At 54.2% G+C, this 17716-nt stretch overlaps 2 protein-coding genes across 3 annotated transcripts; both read left to right on the forward strand.

Annotated features, from left to right (window-relative positions):
• The first annotated feature begins 1311 nt into the window (after positions 1–1311).
• On the forward strand, positions 1312–6821 carry LOC110310696 (aquaporin-2). Of its 2 annotated transcripts, none has more exons than XM_029469422.1 (4): positions 1312–1819; positions 4309–4473; positions 5371–5431; positions 6105–6821. In XM_029469422.1, the coding sequence occupies exons 1-4, from the start codon at positions 1460–1462 to the stop codon at positions 6230–6232; spliced, it is 714 nt and encodes a 237-aa protein (XP_029325282.1). In that variant the 5' UTR covers positions 1312–1459; the 3' UTR covers positions 6233–6821. The 2 variants fall into 2 exon arrangements, with proteins under 2 accessions (XP_029325282.1, XP_021039476.1); XM_021183817.2 differs by having other exon boundaries at positions 1320–1819; positions 5371–5451.
• Positions 6822–13045: 6224 nt separating this feature from the next.
• LOC110310761 (aquaporin-5) lies at positions 13046–16942 on the forward strand. Its single transcript, XM_021183870.1, has 4 exons — positions 13046–13892; positions 14918–15082; positions 15523–15606; positions 16257–16942. Exons 1-4 carry the CDS (start codon positions 13152–13154, stop codon positions 16440–16442), a joined length of 1176 nt encoding a protein of 391 aa, XP_021039529.1. The 5' UTR covers positions 13046–13151; the 3' UTR covers positions 16443–16942.
• The last annotated feature ends 774 nt before the right edge of the window (positions 16943–17716 follow it).

Genomic DNA, 17716 nt, shown 5'->3' on the forward strand with positions numbered 1-17716 from the left:
GCTCAGAGCATGCCTGGGGTGTGAGGGTGTGAGGAAAGCACTCCTCGTTAGGTTCTAGACTGAGCTCAGCCACCACTCTTCGGGGGCACCTTGGGTGAGTAGCGGGCCCTCCCTTGGCTTCAGTCACCCCTTAGTGTAAGTATCCTCACCCCATGATCATCAGTTTCTCCCACATTCCTGTTCCTTGGACTGTGGCTGGCCAGGAGAACTAGAAGCCCGCCATCTGGATGCACTGTAGGCCCTCCTGCCTTTGGATCCTCAAAGAAAGAAGAGGTGTAGGGTAGGTCTGTCTTCTGAGCCTCAACAGTCACCAGAGCTGTGACAGCAGTGGCCTTGCAGAACACTGACCAAGCTTAGTGGCACCAAGACTAGAGAGTTACTAGCAGGCACCATGGCCTCCTTGAGCCTGGAGAGCTAGCTGCAACTCCAGAAACATCTTCCTTCTGTGGTAAGGGTGGCTCTGAGCTCGAAGATGGTATCTAGAGTCTGTTGTAGCCTTGGAGACTCTGAGTTTGGGGGAGACCTGTTTGCCTCAAGATGCAAATAGCACTGAGCAATAGCCGACAAAACCTGAGTTCTTCCTGAGAACCAGGAGCCATATTAATGCAAATCTCTGTCCTATGAGATAGTTTTATTATCTCATGTACACAGGCAGAGCAGAAATGTCACATCTCAACGACATAAGTGTGTGCTGCAGAACAGAAACCCTCATGTTCCTCAGTTGACCTTGGTGACTCTATCACGCAGGGCTAGGGTCCCAGGGCCACTGAAGCCACCTTTGGCTCCAGGCAATGGGAGTTCCTCTCTGGCTGAGATTCCTGGGTGAAGGTGAAACATAATGACTTATGGGTGATTAACTGCAAGAAAGCAAGCCCAAGACCTTTTGCCTTGGAAATTTGTCCCAGGCCAGCCAGTTGTTTTCCATCCTCTTCCAGAAGAAAGACCATCCAGTCAGCGGAAAGGCAGCTCGCACATTTCCTCACAGTTTGGAGTGAGGCATTGCCCCTTCCTTGGCCAGCCTTTTAGTCAAAGAGAAGGTCACTGGACACAGCCTCCTCTGCAGGAACTGGTGCTGGTGGTCATTGTGGGGGCTGGGGCAGCCCTGAGGCAGCTCCATGGGGTAACTGAGGAAAAAACGAGGAAAACAGAGACGTCAATCCTTATCTGGAGTTCATTAATGAGGAGAACATTAGTCAGCTGTGAAAGCTAAGATGGGGTGATAGGCCTTCGGGTGGGCAGGAGCAGGGGTGGGGGCAAGGCCGCCATGGGAGAGCACAGGGTTGGCAGGAACGCCTCCTCCACCCCACGTGCCCAGGTCTACGATAGGAAGGCCCTATAAGTGCCCACAGTCTAGCCTCCCCGGAGGCCCAGAGGAAGAGAGAAGAGAAAGAGAGAGGGAGGGAGGAAGAGCCACCCCCGTGGCCCAGACCACTGGCCAGCGCTCAGAAGGCCGAGCAGCATGTGGGAACTCCGGTCCATAGCGTTCTCCCGAGCGGTGCTGGCCGAGTTCCTGGCCACGCTCCTTTTCGTCTTCTTCGGCCTTGGCTCAGCCCTCCAGTGGGCCAGCTCCCCACCCTCTGTGCTCCAGATCGCCGTGGCCTTTGGTCTGGGCATTGGCACCCTGGTTCAGGCTCTAGGCCATGTCAGCGGGGCCCACATCAACCCTGCTGTGACTGTGGCATGCCTGGTGGGTTGCCATGTCTCCTTCCTTCGAGCTGCCTTCTATGTGGCTGCCCAGCTGCTGGGGGCCGTGGCCGGGGCCGCCATCCTCCATGAGATTACCCCTGTAGAAATCCGCGGGGACCTGGCTGTCAATGCTGTGAGTAGCCCAAGTTTCGTCCCTTCTGGGAGGGGCAGACACTGAAAACCCTTGTGAGGGGTGAGGTGGGTGGGACAGACTCTGAGTGGGGGAACAGGCCAGAAACACAGCTACCCAAGGAGAGCAACAGAATCACCCGGAGCACCGGGTGTGGGGCCTTCCACCCAGCACCGCCAAGGAAAAGCAGCCTCAGTTTCTGTTACACTCCATAGGAGGACTAAGCTAGACTCTAGCAGGACACAGCAACCTAGCACAGACAGGCCTTTGGGCCCTCGGGGACTCCAGGGTGCATCGGCAAGGATCTAGAGAGGAAGGGATGAGACATCCCAGCAGCACTGAGCATGGGAGGACTGGATAGGGCCCCTCACAAGGCAACTGCCGACAGCTCTGTGTCTGGGGGCAGGTTCCAAGCAGGGAGCGCAGCTAACCCCCCAGACCCTGATTCAACCACAAAACCCATAATCTCTGCCTCAACCAACTATCTGAAGTGCCATATGGGCTTTGTCTCACCAACCAAGAAACAGACTTGGGAAGGGAGACGGGAGATCAGATGTGCTCATGTGTTAATATTGGAAGTTCCAGAACCTAGCAGAAGCCTGCTGGAAAAGGCACTCGGAGTCTGCCTTCCTGTTATAATGGTGAACAGCACCTGGGACACTTTGAGAGTTGAAGGTGAAGCCCTGGTCCCTCTGCTCTCCACGCTGTGCAGATCTAGAAATCTGGGGACCCCTTCAGCACAGCACGCACTCTGTACCCCAAACCAGGAAAGCAGGCGCCTCTCAGACCTCCTCCTTGTCCTTCATTTCTCCCCTGCCTCAATCCCTTGGCCCTGCACACACACACACCTCCACACGTGGTTTTGCTCATGAGAGGGACGGAGGCCCTCGGGTGAGTGAGCACCCTTTTCAAAAAACAGAAAGCATGGTGAGGCTGGACACCTAGAGCCAAAGAGGAACAAGGGGCCTGCTGAGGGGTGGAATGTTAGCCATGTCTATTAGAAAATAAATGAGCTTGTTTTACTACAGGGAGACACGCAGCTAGTCAAAGAACCCCCTGAAAACATACCGTAGGCTTTCTCTAGCAGTGAGGTGCTGGGCGCACTAAAGCCCTGGAGAACAGCCACCCCTGGCTCCCCCACCATATCCCAGCCTACCCAACCCTCAGCACCAAAGGCCAAAGTTTCTCTGCATTGACCCACCTTAACTGGTAGAGGGACCCCTGCCTGTCTGGAATAAGGCATCAGAGGGCCCATTTGCCCTGAGGCTAGTCAGAGAGCAGTCAGGTGTTCTCTGAGGATGATATCAAGAGTCAGTTTGGACCCCAGGAAGCTGCCACCAATGGATAGCGTCCCTGTGCCAAGCCACATACTATCTTATCCTTGGTAGACCACTGTAAGTTCAGTTCTGAGGTCTCCCCCTCCCTATATGGTTTTAATCCAGCATTCAGTGGATGCAAATCATGGAAGCAATAAACAATATCATCCAGGGACAGCCTGGGGTTGTGTGACACCAGACTCACACCTACACCATCAGTCTCTGAACAGCATTGCCAGCAAGAGTGGGGCTAGAGGCTTGTCCTTGTCACCCTCGGTCTTCCAGGATTGGTTTTATTGTCCACATTTGTGCAGAATGAGACACCGAGACCACAGCAGATAGACTCCTCGCTCTAAGAGGCTTGTAGCAGAGTAGAGGCCGAGGCTCCCCAGAAAGACCTTGAAGCACCATGCAAGGTGCTCAGGACCTAGAGGAGTGTGGGAGTTGAAAGTTGTCATCGATCCACCCCGTGCAGTGCTCAGCCCCAGAGGGCAGGGTGTGGGGCGCAGGATGACAAAACCCGGAGAGAAATGCAGCGCTGGGTGTGGCCAGGTTATGAAATGGCCTCTGAGCTCAGCCCCAAATTCTCTTCTTTTCTGGGGTAGGGGCTAGAAGGACGGTAGATACCCTGTGTGGGGATGGAAGCTCTCTGCCTTCAGCATCCTCAGCCTCCACAGGATATTCAGGGAGCAACCATGGGGACAGAAGCAAGGCCTGAATGCAAGGGGTGGAGGGGAGGCAGAGAGAGCTGAGGGGAACAGACTGTAAGTTCCTTGACCACCGGACCATTGACAACCCCCACCCCACCCCCAGCATCCTGTTGTATCAGTATGACCTAGAGATCACACTAGACTTTCTAGTACCAGGTTTAAAGCTTCCAGCTGCATTAGGAACCTCTTCCCAAAATCTGAAACATAATATCTCTTTCCTCTCACAAACCTCTACATCCTCATCTATCAGGTTCTGGGATCTACCTCCCAGCCTTGGGCTGTCCCTCGTCTATCCGCTGCCTTGGGGCCAGGATTCAGAAGGGGCTGTGGTTATGATTAGGGTGGAGGGGGCGGTATTCTGGCTCTCAGCCTCCTCGAGGTCTCCATGGAGCCAGAAGCAGGTGAGCAGATAGAGGGGGCAGTGGGACCAGCCTCCCTGGACTCAGGCCTCCATCTCTCTCTCCAGCTCCACAACAATGCAACAGCCGGCCAGGCGGTGACTGTGGAGCTCTTCCTGACCATGCAGCTGGTGCTGTGCATCTTTGCCTCCACCGATGAGCGCCGCAGTGACAACCTGGGTAGCCCTGCTCTCTCCATTGGTTTCTCTGTTACCCTGGGCCACCTCCTTGGGGTAAGTCACAGCCACAGGTTTCAGCTACCCTACAAGAACTAAAACATACATGTCCCCGAAAGAAACAGCCACATATCACTGTAGAGATCGACACACACGACTCCCTAGAGAGACTGTTTCACAGAACACCCAAGGAAGACATATAACCTGTGTCCCCTAAAAGCTGTGACCCCCTAAAAGACAGATTCTGGTCTCAAGTGAATGAAAGCCCAGGAATTAACCACCCACAGTCCCCATCTCCTTCTCTTTTTTTTGGGGGGGGGGTGTTGAGACAGGGTTTCTCTGTGTAGCCCTGACTGTCCTGGAACTCACTTTGTAGACCAGGCTGGCCTTGAACTCAGAAATCTGCCTGCCTCTGCCTCCCAAGTACTGGGATTAAAGGCCTGCCCCACCACTGCCCTGCCTTTTTTTTTAAGATGTATGTATGTATGTATGTATTTATTTATTATATATAAGTACACTGTAGTTATCTTCAGACACACCAGAAGATGGCATCAGATCTCATTACAGATGGTTGTGAGCCACCATGTGGTTGCTGAGATTTGAACTCAGGACCTCTGGGAGAGCAGTCAGTGCTCAACCCCCATGTCCCTTTTTTTCTTTTTCTTTTTCTCTTTCTTTCTTTCTTTCTTTTTTCTTTTTTTTTTTTCTTTTTTTTTTTTTTTTGAGTCTGGGTCTTACTAGGTAGTCTCAGCTGTCCTGAAACTCACTGAGTAGACCAGGGTGTCCTTGAACTCACAGAGATCTTGCCTCCCAAGTGCTGGGATGAAAGGTGTGGATTGCTAGTCCCAACCTTCATGGGTTCACTCTAAGCTGTGGCCAAGCTTCCCCAGCTCTGGGAAGGAAGATGCTGTGCCCATCCTCACCCCCTTCTCTCCTCCACCCCTCCCACTACAGATATATTTCACCGGCTGCTCCATGAATCCAGCCCGCTCCCTGGCTCCAGCAGTTGTCACTGGCAAGTTTGATGATCACTGGGTAATGGCCAAATCCCTGCCTTCCCCATTCCTAGAAATCACCCCAGAGAGACACTATGGTCCATATCACACGGGAGGGCTGGGTTCTCCATTTGTCCTGGGGTCCAGGGAAACCTTGGTTCCACTCTACAGAGCTGTGCCAAAGATTCTTCCCCTGTCCCTTCCTATAAATGAAAATAACAGTCAGTATTTTATTGGCTTTCTTGGGAGAAATTAAGCAAGCTTATTTCCATAACACAGTGCCTGGCATTCAGAACCCAGTAAATGATATTCATACTTAACAGTTAGCCGCGTTTGGTGTGTGCTGGGCGGTTTTCTCAGAGCTTTGCAAACCTTAGCCCGTTTAATTACCTCATCTCCCGAAGTGAGCATTCTTGTGGGGGAAAAGATACAGGCTCAGAGGCAGTGACTGTCCAAGTTCACACAAGTGGTGGAATCAGGACTCACAGCCAGGCAGCCGGCTTCAGAACTTGCCCACTAGCTCCACACACTAACAAGTCGCCCTTGGCAGCTCGTGTGACCTTTATTGCATAAGTTTTGACAATATCAGAGGCACAGGAGGGCCAGTTCCTACACTAACCGGGATAGTAGCGTGACCAGGCGGTGCTGCGGGCTTGGCGAGCGGGTGCCAGTGCCTTCTCCCCCCTCCCCCAGGTCTTCTGGATCGGACCCCTGGTGGGCGCCATCATCGGTTCCCTCCTCTACAACTACCTGCTGTTCCCCTCGACCAAGAGCCTGCAGGAGCGCCTGGCGGTGCTCAAGGGCCTGGAGCCGGACACTGACTGGGAGGAACGCGAAGTGCGGCGGCGGCAGTCGGTGGAGCTGCACTCTCCGCAGAGCCTGCCGCGCGGTAGCAAGGCCTGAGCGCCCCGGCAGCGCAGTGCAGCGCAGCCGGCCGACGGCTCGCCCCTCCCTCCCCCTGGCCTGCCGCCGGTTCCCAGTGCAGGGTAGCTAGCTGCTCCAGCGCCTGCGAGCGCGGTGAGCCTCAAGAAGGGGCTCGCCCGGGAACCTGGCAGTACCTCGGCCCCGAAGCCCTGGCCCCAACTACCCTCGAGCTCGCCCCTTGCAGGGAACCAGACATTTGGGGACCGTGGCAGTGGGGAGACGGAGAGCTCTGGAGAGCCCGCTCTGGTGCCTGGGGAGAGGTGCATAGAGACCACCCTGGGGAGGAGGGGTCTGTGGTTAGTGCATCTAATTTTATTAGGGTGTAAAAGTGCTCGTCCATCTCTGCGTGTTTCTTTCCTCACGTGCAGAGACTGCATGTTCCTGAGCGTGACCCCGAGAGTGCCCGTGGTGATACGGGGCGGGGGACTTTCATTCTTGCTTTGGCCTTCCCCTCCTGTACCTGCAATAAACCCACTTCCTCTGCTACAGATGAGTCCTCCCTTGCAGCCAGCCCCAGAAAGGGGGGTAGGGGTGGGAAGCTGGTTTCCAACCTCTTCTAACGACCCCCTGGGAAGACTCCCCAAGATTCACCAGTCCTCAGCCCAAAGACTTGCCAGGGCTCCTTGCTGGAAGAAACGTGTTAACTAGAGAACAAGTCCCCCAGACTTGACCTCTAGGGAAGGAAGGACTGGGTATCCAAGGACTTTTTGCCGGGAGGGAGGGCTCTACAAGGGGGAGAGGAGAGCCAGGACTACGGGTGTGCGTGTGACTCCCATCCCCAGGGAGCCCACACACACCTAAAGATTAGCCTTCCACTTGGGCAACGAAAACAAAAGCCCTCTGTGGGGCCCCAGCTTTTGTCTCAGGAGAGGGGGAGATTTGCAACTAGACACTGCTTGAAAGGAGACACTCGGGTTTCGCAAGGGAGTCCTGGAGCCCGGCACACAGCGCATGCCTACGGCTGGCAGGGTAAGGTGCTCAGGCATGCAACCACAGGCACCGGGCAACACCCCTCCCTCCATCCCTTATTGTCTTTCCTCGCCAGGAATCTCTGCTGCCTTTTTCCTTCCTCCCTGCCCTATGCTCCACCCTCTTCCGGTTCCCACTGCCCACGGACAGTTAATTGCATGTGGACCCTGCAGCCTGCAGAGGAAGGAAGCCACTTGACCAGGCAGAGGCAGGTCTGAATCTAGAACCCAGGCTTCTAAGTTCCCAGGTCAGGGCAACGTTTCTGCAATGAGATTAAGCTGGGATTAAAGATGCTGTGTTCGCTGTGATTCATAATGCCCTTATCACACCGTGTTAGGATCATTTCGTTATTGCTGCCTTCTTGGGCAGGTGAAGGCAGAAGAGGCCAGACCTCTAACCTCCTCTGCTTCTTCTTGTAACTGGTGGCTAAAGCAAAGGGGAGAGAGCCCTGGTAACCCAGGGTCCAGACAGGAGATGGCTTTACTCTTGGTCCCATCCAGGTCTCCCAGCCTTTCCTTATTGCCTTACAGCCTTCTTCCTTCCTTCCTTCCTTCCTTCCTTCCTTCCTTCCTCACCCACACATCCTCTCTCCAGCTACTGCCTAACTAATCTAAAGGTCACAATCTTGAGCCCCTTCTCCATGCCCTGTGTCACCCTCACACTCTCATGGCTTCTGTCTCCATCTGTCCCCATCCTGAGCCTCATGCCCCAACACCCCACTCATGTGACCATGTGTGTATAGGGGAAATCTCTGTAACTGACCTTTCTGTCTCCTTGAATGAATTTCTCACTGGAGGCAAGAAGGTGTGGTGGGGGTACATGCTGTGGAAAGGACCTTCCCGAACTCCAGCAGCTGGTGACAGTGGCTTGACCTCATGGCTGCCAGAAGAGTGGGTATCGGTGACCTCTGGGGCTGCCTCTCAGTCACTGCCCTGAAAGTTCAAAGGCACTTCACCCCCAACACACCCCTCTTGAAGGTCAAGAATGCATCTGAACCACTTCCTGAGCCACATCCTCCCGAGACTGGGGCCAGAGGCCACAGCAAGATTCCGAATAATGGGAGTATAGGGGAATAAGGGCGATTAAGCTTCTCTGCGTCCCAGCAACTTTTATCTGTGCTAACTTTTATCTAATGAAAACCTTTCATCAGAATAATAGCCCCTGTCTTGGTGGCGCACGCTTTAATCCCAGCACTCGGGAGGCAGAGGCAGGCGGATTTCTGAGTTCGAGGCCAGCCTGGTCTACAAAGTGAGTTCCAGGACAGCCAGAGCTATACAGACAAACCCTGTCTCGAAAAAACAAAACAAAACAAAAAACAAAAACAAACAAACAAAAAGAATAATAGCCCCTGCCGTGTAAGCCTTTGCTATTTCCAGATAATTCCCATAGCACCCCAGCCTTGTGAGACAGGCAGAACAAATGCTTCCTTTCCCATTTGATTCTGAAACTGAGGCCCTAAAGTCTGCCCCCAAAGACACACAGCTAACACAAGACAGCAGAGCCAGGACTCAAATCCAGGACATCTTACTTAAAACCTGGTATCTTTCCATGGAGGCAAACTATATGTTCTTCCTGCCATCCCCTGGCAGAAACCAGAACACTCATCAGGGCTGGTCCAGTCCAGTCCAGACCCCAGTCATATAGTGGACAAAGAGCCTTGAAGAGGGTGGTGACTAGGTCAGGAGGAAATGACACAAGGACTCATGGATGGTTCCAGCCCTTGAAGCGCACCCAGCCAAGAAGGTGGAGGTCAGGCACACCCAAACTAGACAGAGACAGGACAGCATGAAGGCAGGGGGACAGGCCTCCAGGTCCCCAAGCTGGGGGATGCAAGGCTCTGGGCTGACAAGAGGAAGAGGCTGAATCTGTCCCAGTAGCATCCTTTCCTACTCTGTGCCCAAGGGCTTCATACCCGCAAAAGTTGCTTCGATATCTGTATCTCCAAGCTGTGGTCCTGTCCATATATCATCCTCTCAGGCAGTGTAAGCTCTCCAAGGCAGGACATCCTCTTACCTACTTTCCCTCTTGGTCTTGTCTAACTCAATGTTCTGCATAGAGTAAACACTTAGTAAGAACTCGTTTGTTCTGCATATAGCAAGCATTCAGTAAATGCTCAATTGTCAATAAATGCTTTCTCCCACAACTCAGAAGTGGTCAGTACAGCCCAGGTGCCAGACACAGTCCCAGGTCCCCAGCATTTCCACCCAGGGAATCCAGAGGTTCCCTAATTAGGAGAGATGGGACAAAGGCCTTTCTCTGAAAGATTCTAGTCCCTCTACCACAAGTGGGAAGCCATCCTCCCCAGCCCAAAAGTTCCCAGGGGGGCTTCCTTTGAGCAGGAAGGCCAGGACCTTGAGTGCACAGGGCAAAGACATTATTGCCATTATTACGTTTATCCTATGTGTTGTGAACATTTCCCTGCATATATGTCTGTGCGCCATGTGAGTGTTTGGTGCCCACAGAAGCCAGAAGAGGACATCCCTCAGACATAGTTACAGACTATTGTGAGCTGCCATGTGGGCACTGGGAATCAAACCCAGGTCTTCTGGAAGAGCAACCAGTGCTTTTAACCACAGAGCCATCTCTCCAGCGCCCAGGTCTAAAGAATAGTACCTATGACAGCAGAGGAAGGGACAGAATCACAGCCCCATTGTTACCCAAAAGTGTCTGATTCCCTTAATCTTTAGTTCAAATTGGATCCTTGGCTTCAAGGACAGAAAAGAACTCCAGGAGAAGCCAGCATGAATCAGAGTTGGAGTCCATTAAGAGAAAGAAAAAACGAGACCCCTGAGTGGGTGGGTATGGACTGCTCCATAAAGAGTCCCAATGACATGTCTAAGTAGTCACCATACATAACATTTTGGTGACTCTCAGAGGGATGCTAAGAAACTGTTTTTCTTCAATAAATGAGATTTCAAGGTGGCTCTGGAGGTGGCACTGGAGAGATAGGATTACAATCTGATAAAATAAAACCAGAAACCACTAGGGCGGTGGGGTTGGGGAATAGAATGCATTGTTTTACTGTAAAGGGTGTTTCTGGTGAGATTCCTAGAAAATTACAGGTTTACAACAGGGCAGGAAGAAGCCTTAAGCAAATGTTAATTGCCTTGGAGTTAGTGACTCTGAGCCAGTGAGCCCCCCCTTCTATAACAGATTATAAAGTGGCTTCAGAGGAGCCTTAGATGGGGTTACAGTGAGATAAGGAACGGGCAACAGATACGACGACTTCACAAGTTGGCTAGGATAGCTTTTCATGGTGAATGGGGTCCTTCCTGAGAGACCTGGGAAACTGAGCGTTTCCGTTGTGAGAGGAGAAAGGCCTTAAGCAGATGTTGCTAAATGTGTTGGCATTTACTGTTCTCGGCTGGCCGGAGCTTCGCCCACACTCTAGGGCAAGGGGTTCCTTTCTCTTCCCATATTCCCCAAAATTTACCAGTAATTCTATCACACCTTGTCCCCAGTAAAAGATCTGGTGACCCTGACTGATGGTCAGAGATATGAAAAGGTCTCAGACACAGCCTTGGAAACAGAATCGGCTACTGCTTGGGGTAACCTTGACAGATGGAGCCTCTTTAGTTACACCAAAACGATTCCTTGTGACCAAGTCTGTGTGGCATGTTGTGGTCTCCATCCCAGCCTGAGCCAGTGACTTCTGACTTCTGGACTCCTCACAAAGTTGCTTGAAATTAAATCACTTTCAAAGTAGAGACAATTCAAATCTATATTTTAATCCATAAAATGTCAAGAACTAGTTCTTTTGTTTGTTTTGTTTGTTTTTGATATAGAGTCTTACTATGTAGCCTTTGGGTGACCTAGAACTCACTATGTAGACCAGTCTGTCCTTGAACTCAGCAATCTGCTTGTCTCTGCATCCTGAAGGTTGGAAATAACAGCTACCATGCCTGACCAAAACTAGCTTTTCTCCCCCACCCCCAGTACTGGGCATTGAACTTAGGGCCCTTCCTATGCTAGGCAAGAACTCTACCACTGAGCTATATTCCCAGCCAGAACAAGTTCTCAGTCCTTTGTTAGCTGGGAAAGAGAAGGCTCAAATTCCCAGGCAGCACATGAGACCAGCCTACTCAAAGAGGACAGATTGTGAGACCTATGGATCCAGGAAGACTGTGCCTGGGCAGAGAAGATGCATTCAAAAAGAGGGAGGGTGGCCGGGGAAAGAAATTGAGTGCAGCCACAGGAAGATGTCTGGCCTGAAGGTCTCTGATCCTGGAGGCACTGCCCTGCTCTGCTGGGGGCATAGCCCTGCGACTCCAGAGAAAAGAACAGTCCACCTGACCAGAGCCGTTGGGGAAGAGTCGCTCAGCAGGAAATGCCAGGCAGAAAGGGAACAATAGTGGGGTTTCTTTGGACCCTGTTTTCTTTGGCCTCTTAGCTGCCACCTGGCCCAAAGTTCCTCCTCCCCGTTCTTGCTTTTCCTTAGGCTCCACCCTCAGCCCCTGCTGGACACGTGTATCTTTTCTCTTCCTCTGTTGCACCCTAGGGCTCAATTACCCTAGGAGGCTTTTAAAACTGACCAAGGCATGAGGTGACTTTCCTGGGCCTTGCTCTATGGCTGGTACGGTGCAACGGTGCAAAGTGCTCAAGCACTAACCATACAGGGTAGAGGGAGTGCAGTTCTTTTTCTGGGATCTTGAGGGTGGGTCCTTGCCCTGCCCCCAAACCCTAGAAAGTCCTCCAATCTCCTTCTACACATGCCAAGCCTGCGGAGGGGGAAGGTGGGGGGTTGGGAGAAGCAATGGAGAGGGTCTGGAAGCCCAAAGAAAAAAAGGACAAGAGGAAGCTGGGAACTAGAAAAATGTGTCAGCCAGTCCAAGAGTGGAAGGACTTGATGGAGTGGGGGTGGGGATGAGAAAAACCAACTGTATGAGTGTGCAACCTAGAAAGTCAGATAGACCCGCAGAAACAAAGACCTGCAGATTGAAAGAGGCTAAAGGCAGGCGAACTAGATAGAGCTAGAAACCGTAATGGACAGATCGTTTAAAAAAAAAAGGAAGAAAACGTAAAAACGAAGAATCAGAGAGACAGGCAGAAAGAGGAGGACTCAGAAGACAAAGGGTGATAGACTGAGGAAAAGAGACAAGGCTAAAAGACTGGTGGGGAGAGGGCGCAGAAACGCAAGAACACATGGAGGGAGAGGGCCAGAGACACAGAGAGAGACAGAGACAAAGAGAGGTGAGGAAGGGGGTACTGAGACTGTCACGTTGGGAGAAAGACCAACAGGGACAAGAAGCAAACAGCCACTCCGGAGGTCTAGAGTGAGTAAAGTGATGGAGTTCTGGGTTGAATACAGAAGAGGCCAAGACCCTTTCCTCTGACCCCAGTCTCAGGGCCACTTCCCTAAGCCCAAACAACCCAAATTGATCACCACCCCAGGGTCCCCAAGGGCTGTCACTGAGAACGCCTCCTAGAGCCCGCTGCCTAGAGACACCGCCACACGCGGCGTCGAGGATTGCCGAGCGAGCGCAGAGCAGGCTGGCACTGTACTCCTGATCCAACGCCCCCGCTCCCGCCGGGCTGGACCGGGGAGAGGCCCACGATCGCCGAACCGCCCCCGCCACGGGCGGATAAGGAGCTAAGAGGCGCTGTCCTCAGAGACTCTCATCACTCTGACCCGTCCGTGGGTGAGACCGGGTCAAGATGCTCCGGTCGCGCGAGCCCAAGGAGGAGAAGAGGGGAAGGCTGCCGGCCGGCCCCGGACGCCGGTAAAGGCCGGCCGGAGAGGGACTTCCAGAGCTCCGTGCGAGAGGAGAGCCGGGACCGCGCTCAGCCGCCAGGAGAGCCCAGCACGCACGTCGACCAGGAGGGCGCGGGAGCAGCGCTGAGCGCAGGATGCGCGCGACCCAGACCGCGGGGCCAGTCTACACTGCCGCGTGGGTCACGTGGCCCGGGCGGGTCCGCCGCTGTGCGGCCGGGGGGCCGGGGGTGCGCGGGGCGGGGGGCTGCGAGCGCGCGCCCGCCAGGCTCGCTCCCTGCGCGCTGCACTGGCCTCTGGGCGCGGGAGCCGCCCCCGGCCCCCCCGCGCTCTGCCCGCCGCGGGGCGCGCGCCCTCTATATAGCGCGCCCCTGCCCGGTCCGCGCCAGGCCGCCTGCCACGGAGTGGGCACCGCACGGCGCGCAGAGCCCCGCAGACAGACGCCCGCCGCTGCCGCCGCTGCCCCGACGGCCGCCCCGCGACGCAGCCGCTGCCACCGGGCCCCCAAGGCCACCATGAAGAAGGAGGTGTGCTCAGTTGCCTTCTTTAAGGCCGTGTTAGCAGAGTTCCTGGCCACCCTCATCTTCGTCTTCTTTGGCCTGGGCTCGGCACTCAAGTGGCCCTCGGCGCTGCCCACCATTCTGCAGATCTCCATAGCCTTTGGCCTGGCCATAGGTACCTTGGCCCAAGCCCTGGGACCTGTGAGTGGTGGCCACATCAATCCAGCCATTACTCTGGCCCTCTTAATAGGCAACCAGATCTCTCTGCTCCGAGCCATCTTCTACGTGGCAGCCCAGCTGGTGGGTGCCATTGCTGGAGCAGGCATCCTGTACTGGTTGGCGCCAGGCAATGCCCGGGGTAACCTGGCCGTCAATGCGGTGAGTGTCCACCAGACTGTGGAGGGATGGGCAGGGACCCTGGGGACATTTCAGACTAGACCCTCCATGCTCCTCCATCTTGAGAATACGTACAAACAAAACACCAGGGCACAACTTAGCCAGTAAGAGCAGGCTGACCAACCTCCTGGCCAACCTCAGTGCTCCCTGGTCCTGGCTTCTCTTCACATTCTCCCTCATCTACCCCTCCCTCTCCTCCTATGCTGCTTTCCCTGGCCTAACTCCCCAGGGCCGCCAAAACATCCCTTCCATCTCTAATCTCACCTATGAGTTCTTTCTTGTGATTCCCCTTGGTGGTGTAGTTTTAAGGGACCCACCAGAGAGCCATGGATAGTGATGGATCGTGGGCTGGAGCAACCGTGATCTCCCTGGGCTTCCAGTTTACTACCCATGACATGGAGGTGATCAGAGCACAGCCAGTGCCCTGGGAATTACACTTAGAAGCCATGATGCGATGCACCCCCAGTACTGGCTCCCCCTTTTGTAACCCCTGCTCCTGCCCCCTGCTGTCTCCCCATCTTTGCAGCCCTAGATTCAGCCCCCTGTCCCATGTGAACTGGGCTCATTAATCAAACACAGAGGAGGATTTTCTCGGCCATTGTCAAGCTGTGAGTCAGACACACTGGAGAGACGGGTTTGAAGTTGGCACCGGCAGCGGGTCAGGCATGGATAGGAGGCCAGGGGCTGTTTGCAGTAGGCAAACTGGGCAGCTGCCCACAGGAGGGAGGGTAAATGCCAGCTCATGGGGGCTGGGGATTGGGCAGAGCCGTTGACACGATGGCACCCAGGAAAACTTGCTGACACCCTACCCTCTGGCTACAGGCCTGAGCTTCAAGCTCGCGCACAGTGAAGTGCAGTTTCTCCAACAAACCGCCTGTCTGGATCATGCAGGGGACTTGGCTTCCAAGAGCTCAGGCTCTAGGTGTCCTTGAAGACCAGAACCTTGCTTGTCTAGCCTGTCACTGAGCCTGAAGGCAACAGGGTCCTAACCCAGCTCTTCCTTGCAGCTCAGCAACAACACAACACCAGGCAAGGCCATGGTGGTGGAGTTAATCTTGACTTTCCAGCTGGCCCTCTGCATCTTCTCCTCCACGGACTCCCGCCGCACCAGCCCGGTGGGCTCCCCAGCCCTATCCATTGGCTTGTCGGTCACACTGGGCCATCTTGTGGGGGTGAGTAGTGCTGGCAAAAACTGGGCGTCATGGAGATGAACAGTGGAACCCCAGAATGCCAGCTCTTCCAGATAGATAAGATCCGATAGTTTAAGATCTGGTCTTGGGTATCTAAGCTGTAGCCTTACGGGACTCTAGGTTTGATGTTGCCCATCCCCCCACCCCCAGCCCTCCATGGACTGAGAAGCTGAGTTAGTGGAAGGGAGGGCGAGCACAGAGACTCAAGCCAGAGCAGAGGCTGAGAGGGCAGAGAATGTACTTAAGAAATGTGGTTTGGTGGGCAGCTGGGCTGCATGGGCAGTCAGCATCCTAGGGACTGAGAAACCTGGATTTGAGGTGTGGCTGGTTCCCGCACTGTGTGACCCTGAGAGAGTCAGAATTCTGTGGGAGTGGAAGGGATGGTGCCCTCCTCACTGTGACCCCCCCCCCCATCTACCCAGATCTACTTCACTGGCTGTTCCATGAACCCAGCCCGATCTTTCGGCCCTGCGGTGGTCATGAATCGGTTCAGCCCCTCTCACTGGGTGAGTGCAGGCCTTCCCCTGGCTCCTGAAAACACAGCAGCAGCGTACTGAACTGAAAGTCCAGAACTGACTGGAGATTCTGGGTGTTGTCGGCCCAGATCTTGGGGGTTGGACAGAGAATGTCTTTAGAAGTACATGGGGGTGGGGGTGGGGTCTGTGTTAATCTGAAGACTTTGTCTGCCCCTCTGTGTATCTGTCCTCTGATGCTGTATTTATCTGTCCCTATGGAGATATTGGGGCTTGTTCTTCTGGGACTGGACCCCTGGACAGTGTCTCCATGTGCTAGCCAAGCTTGAAGCTCCAAAAAGGGTGATAGAGACTTGCTGGGCCCTGCACTTTGGAAGATACATGTTTTGGAGGCTCTGTCCGTCTCCTCAGAAAACTCACTCGCCTCTCTTTGGGGTGGGGTTGGGAATCCTGTCTCTCCTGGGCTCTGCCTGCCTCCTTAGAGGGCCTGTGGTTCATGACCTTGTCAGTAAGGATTGGCTAACAGTAATCAGTCCCCAAGATGAAAGACACCGTTCCTTCTGGAGGCCTGGAGATCTATGCGTCCATTTCCTTTCAGGATCCATGGGGTCTGTGCTTTGGTGGGAAAGATCATGGTCCCTGAGCCCTGAGGCTCATCCTCTGATTTAACCCTGTCTTCACAGGTCTTCTGGGTAGGACCGATCATGGGCGCCGTCCTGGCTGCAATCCTCTACTTCTACTTGCTTTTCCCCTCCTCGCTGAGCTTCCACGACCGTGTGGCTGTGGTCAAAGGCACATATGAGCCGGAGGAGGACTGGGAAGATCATCGAGAGGAGCGGAAGAAGACCATCGAGCTGACGGCACACTGACCAGCACTGGGCAGGGGCCAGTCCCTCAGCCCCTGGACCACTGGAGAAAAGAAAGACGAAGATTTTGGAGCACCTCTCCCCAACACCCTCTCAGCTGGAGAGGCAGCATTGGATCCCATGCTGCACACGGGGATGGGATGGGAGCAGAAGCCCATGATGGGACACTAGGGTGTCGGCCAGGGACAGGGCCTCTTTGGAATTAGGCAGAACGACTGCCACAGCTCAGACCTCAGAGATTGTGAAGGCAGTGCCAAGCTCACAGGCAGTCCAGAACCACCCCAGAAAGGGGCGATAGCCCTGTTTATCTCTCCAACCCAGTATCTCATGTGCCAAAGCCTTCCCCCAGGTAGACAGAGGGGACATTCCCTGAGAGCTCTTCAGGAGAGAGATAGATGGTTCGTCGAGTGCCATCTTATTTATTTCTGGTTAAGATGGGGGAGGGGGCGCTGCTGGTATTCGTGTTGGGCATTTCCCATTAAACCACCAATCTTCATATTGTGCCTTCATCTCCCTCCAAAAGCCTCTTGGGACAGTGGCCAGTCACATCTCCCACTTGCGATGCCACATCCTCACTCATGCTCACTTGAGACTACCAAGAAAACCAGGAGACCTCAGAAAAGGAAGAGAAGCTGAGGCTCAGGGAGGCTGAGAGGACTGGAGAGCTGGCAGGAGGAGAGATCAAATGTAGCGACCGAAGGATACAGAAACAGCACAAGAGACCCGGAGAGGGCCAAGGGCTAGGAATAGGGTCCACGTCGTGTCCCTCCCAACCATCCCTTCAGCTATGTCAAGTCCGCCACTTGAGGAGCACCAGTGTGCCAGGCGGAGTGGAGAAGTGAGCCAGCCACAGCTCCTTGGGATTCCTAAGGGATGACTGGCCAGAGCTTCCCAAGAGTCCCCACCCAAAGCTTCCTTTTCTGGGTCTCCTGATGTTGCCAAGAGGCAGTGTGCAGGGGGTGGGGGTGGGGGGGATGTTCAGACATTCACAACATTACCCAGCTCCTTCCCAGGTCGCTTTTGCCCTTTGGGGGTAGGGAGTGGTCCATCACACCCTCCTCCCCTTCTGTTGCCGCTGACACTCAGGAGGAGTGGGAACCAGATGAGGTAAGGCTGAGGTGCTCGGTGTTGACTGCCTCGCTGTGAGAAACAGGGGAAGGACACAGGACTGCGCAGTTCCCAGAGTCCTGGTTAAGGAGCCCAGAGCGGAAACTAGCCGCTGGCATCCAAGTCTTTTTTGTTTGCTTGTTTTGAAAGACAAGGGTTCTCTGTGTAGT

This window comes from Mus caroli, chromosome 15 (assembly GCF_900094665.2).
Source record: "Mus caroli chromosome 15, CAROLI_EIJ_v1.1, whole genome shotgun sequence".
In the NCBI taxonomy this organism is placed as follows: Eukaryota; Metazoa; Chordata; class Mammalia; order Rodentia; family Muridae; genus Mus; species Mus caroli.